The 4,154-nt window shown below is 36.3% G+C and overlaps 1 protein-coding gene across 16 annotated transcripts in view; it reads left to right on the top strand.

The window, feature by feature from the left end:
* The window catches only part of PARD3 (par-3 family cell polarity regulator), a 621,610-nt gene that overhangs the window by 466,934 nt on the left and 150,522 nt on the right, over positions 1 to 4,154 (top strand). For all 16 annotated transcript variants that reach the window (XM_015568620.1, XM_015568617.1, XM_015568619.1 and 13 more), the window contains 2 exons: positions 676 to 804; positions 3,122 to 3,160. In XM_015568620.1, the coding sequence (XP_015424106.1) occupies positions 676 to 804; positions 3,122 to 3,160 (168 nt within the window). The remainder of the gene's footprint in view (positions 1 to 675; positions 805 to 3,121; positions 3,161 to 4,154) is intronic.

Here is a 4,154-nt window from a genome sequence, read left to right as displayed (position 1 = left end):
CTGGACAGCCTCAAGTGCTGCCCTCGCCCGGCAGGGTCACAGATCCGGGTCCCGGGACAGCGGACAGCCTCAAGTACTGCCCCCTGCCTACCCAGTCACAGATCTGGGTCCCAGACCGCGGACAACCTTAAGTGCTGTCCCCCGCCCGGCAGGGTCACAGATCGGGTCTCAGACCGCAGACAGCCTTTGCTGTCCTACCCTGCCTTCAGTATGCAAATTAGCCGCCATCTTAGTTGGCAGTTAATTTGCATATCGCCCTGATTAGCCAATGGGAAGGGTAGCGGTCGTATGTCAATTACCATGTTTCTCTTTTATTAGATAGGATAAGAAAACCTATGCTACACAGGCCACCAAGATATCTCAGTTCACAGCCAGGAAGTTTTGTGTTAACTTGACATGTTATATAATTTGTTTATTACTTGTTAATGCTCTGGTGGCTGTAGCTTTTGATTTTTTGATAAGCACTGAAAGATTTACTACTTCATGTCTCACTTTTAGAAACCTGATCTGCATTTCTTTATTAGAACAACAGCCTGGTGGTTATCAGATTATGCAGAATTTTACCATGGAATGAGTTATGTTTTATAGCAGATATGATCAGTTCTACAATGTGTGTCTTTTCTTCTGTTATCTGTTTGCACAGGATTGCAGCTGAAAACTTTTTGTTTGTTTTAGGTAAATGGAGTAGATTTAGCAGGCAAATCCCAAGAGGAAGTTGTTTCCCTGTTGAGAAGCACCAAGATGGAAGGGACAGTGAGCCTTCTGGTCTTTCGCCAAGAAGATGCCTTCCACCCAAGGGAACTGGTGTGTAAATTTAGAGCACGTGAAAGATTTCTGATGCACATGAGCCAGGGTTGGTCTGGGCTACCTACCTGATGACCAATGTTTATTCGGATATTTTCCTAGTAGTTTCTATATTTTATATGTCTTTCAACCTTACAGGCATTCTTTTCTCAAATTTCTCCAGGTCTGGAAATAGATATCTACAATGTTGAGTGTAGGGTTATTTAAAAATCAGATTGCAGGGATATTTTCTAGGACAGCAAATGCTTATTACTGAATAATTCCTGATGGCCTGATTGAATACAGAGATGTTGATTATTTCATTACTGTCACTTCAAAGGCTCTTGTTGACAGTTTGCTGTGTTCTCTACTACCTATGACAAACCCTTCAGATTTCAGATTTCCATGGATGCAAATAAAGATGCTTGCTTCTTGTAAGAAAAGGAATACCTTTAAAATATTGTTATTGAAAATAAAAAGACTTAAGTGTCAGTAAGCCCCATGACCATTAGTTACTAACATAAACATTATTGCAAATAACATAAATCAAATGAAAAAAACTTTTTTGCAAACATTTTCAGTTTTTATGCATATATCAACACATCTAAATATTAAATAAAAGTGTTTATGTAGTATTGGTGAAAAGGAAATATGTATATTAAGTTAACATAGTTCTAAGTGTTTTTCTGCAATAAGGGCAAAGTTTATTTATATATAAAAACAACATAATTGGAGGAATCACCTTTACTTTTGATGTGGTGAAAATTGTTTTACTTCATGTACAAATGGTATTTTAAATATTCTAGCTGGGTCATTTTACAACATTTGACATCTCTTTCAGATAGCTTTATAGCTTTGTCTAAAAAATAATTCATATTACCACAAAATACCGACTCTTCCACAAAATACCGGCTCTTCCATAGAATACCGACTTCTGCGCATGGGCCACGAAGTTTCAGTCGCACTGTACATGCGTGCCTGCACGTGGTATTTTGTGGAGGAGCCACAGTCAAGGTGTCAAAGAGCCGCATGTTGCTCACGAGCTGTGGTTTGCCGACCACGGTCTTAAGCTAATACTTCAAGTATGGATATGCCATGGTGAATAAAATGTCCCTGTTATTATAAGTAAGATAAATTTTAGTTATAAAAATGTCCCATCTCATGGTTACTGACAGATCCAAAATTTTTTGTGATTCTGTGGAAATTTCAGTTTTAATAAAGCTGAAGTGAGCACTTTTGTTTTAAGTAGATTTTGGAAAAATTTCTATTTTAAAATGTTTAATGCATCTCTCTTTCCCCCACACTGTTATCTAATTTTGTGCTTAAAATGCCACCTGATCCTAAATCTGGAGATGTCTTTATTAAGTTGTAAATTTGCATTTAAAGCAAAACTAAGATTTAGATATGATTTGATGAAGCTTTAATTCTTCTCAGTATGTGAGTTTGGGTAATAGCATTATTAGATTGCCAAAGCTTGCACACGCTCTTAAGCAGCCTTTCTAGAGTTAGTGCCAACATACAGTCAGCTTAAGGTTATTGAGGTTCTTCTTGTCCAATTTTGATATTACATGCTTCTGTTTTCCCCTTCTGCTACCTACTTTTTTTTCTTGGTTATTTAATTTATTGCCTTTGAGCGTTTCATTAACGAGCGAGCCAGTAGGCCGTCAGTCTGTTACTAATGTTGCATCTGCTTGTCAAGATTTAGAAGAATAAAATTCTGAAAACTTAAAGGGTGCATTTAAAATGATCTTTTAATCCAATGACCAAACTTCCTCAGTTTTGGGTGTCTGTGTATAAATTCTGTGTCTACAATGAAATACCTTTATCAATATGTGGATTTTAAATTAACCTTGTAACTGTGTAATTAAAGCTACTCTATAATATATGAAATAAGTCACATTTAAAATATATGTATATTTTAAAGTATAATACTTTTGGTTCACACTGTTATTATCTGATCTAGCTATCAAGTTATCATATAACATAACTTATCTTTAGTTGGAAAAATTAAAAATAAATTAGAAATAGTGCTATGAATAGAAGAGCTGTTTGGTGAGATTTGATTTTCTTTCTCTACTAAATTGATGATGTACTGTGAACGAGCAATTAAAAACATACATCTAGAAAAATGTAAAACACACACCCACACAAGATAACATAAGCATCCCAGTGAAAGTTTGGAAGACAGAGTAATACATCGTCCAAAATATAATCACACTCTATTTATTTTGTGGATTTTAAAAACCAGTATAATTTCCTTTCAAGTAAACCTTGTGTCCGTTTGTGTTGAAGATGGCTTTGGTCAGTCTGTATTTATGTTTTTCTTCAATTCTTCTAGAATGCAGAGCCAAGCCAGATGCAGATTCCAAAAGAAACGGTAAGAGCTTTGTCTTTTTCAGGATGCAGAGATGTTTGAAAGATAAGTGGCACTAACTTCTTACTAATTAAGTAAATATGAAGTTAACTTGTCCTCCCTTTTCCTGGCACATATAGAGATTACCTAAATTTATTAAATTGCAAAGTGGTATTAAGGTGCCTTACTGTTATTATCCCCAATATAGAATATTTCATGCTTATTTTTGGTTAGACAAAAAAGGGAGATAGATTAGTTTTCTATTATAACTGCATAAGAGAGACCAAAAGTTGGTGAGTCTGGTAGTTTGACATATATGTGAAGAACTTCATGAGTTGTGAAATACTATAAGTGGCTACAAAGTGAAAAAAACAAACAAAAACAATACTTGATTCAGACACAGAAAAAATAGGGAGGACTAAAAGCACAATAAAAATGTGTCGTAATCAGGAAAAATAAAATGTCAGTAATTAGGCTAAATATAGAGGTATTTTAGTATAAATGATATTAGCCTATTATAAAAAGTTAACAATAAAAGTAAGTATTCCCAACATGGATTAAAATGCAAATCTAGTTGTGTTCTGTTTAGAAAACAAATCCTAATAGATACAGACTTGAAATCCTATCTAATAATAGAGAAACATGGTAATTAACTGTAACTTCGCTACCCTTCCCATTGGCTAATCAGCAAGATATGCAAATTAACTGCCAACCAAGATGGCGGCTGGCAGCCAGGCAACTGAAGCAAACAGGAGGCTTGCTTGCTCCAGTGATAGAGGAAGCCAAGGTTCCTGGCCTGCCGCTGCCAGCCTCTGATCTTGCACTCAAAGCAACTATGTTGCAATTATAGAAGCTAAACAAGCTCCAGAAACCTGCTTTCAGCCAGCTTCGGCCTCAGAGCTTAGAGCTACTGTGATGGCAACAGAGTTTCAATTATAGAAGCCAAACAGACCCAGAAACCTTCCTTCAGCCCTCAGAGTGGGAGCCGGCTCTCAGCTCCAGTGACAGCTATAGAAGG

Source organism: Myotis davidii, unplaced genomic scaffold (assembly GCF_000327345.1).
Source record: "Myotis davidii unplaced genomic scaffold, ASM32734v1 scaffold405, whole genome shotgun sequence".
Classification (NCBI taxonomy): domain Eukaryota; kingdom Metazoa; phylum Chordata; class Mammalia; order Chiroptera; family Vespertilionidae; genus Myotis; species Myotis davidii.
The sequence above is the reverse complement of the archived record's forward strand: the minus strand, read 5'-3'. Positions and strand labels throughout refer to the sequence as shown.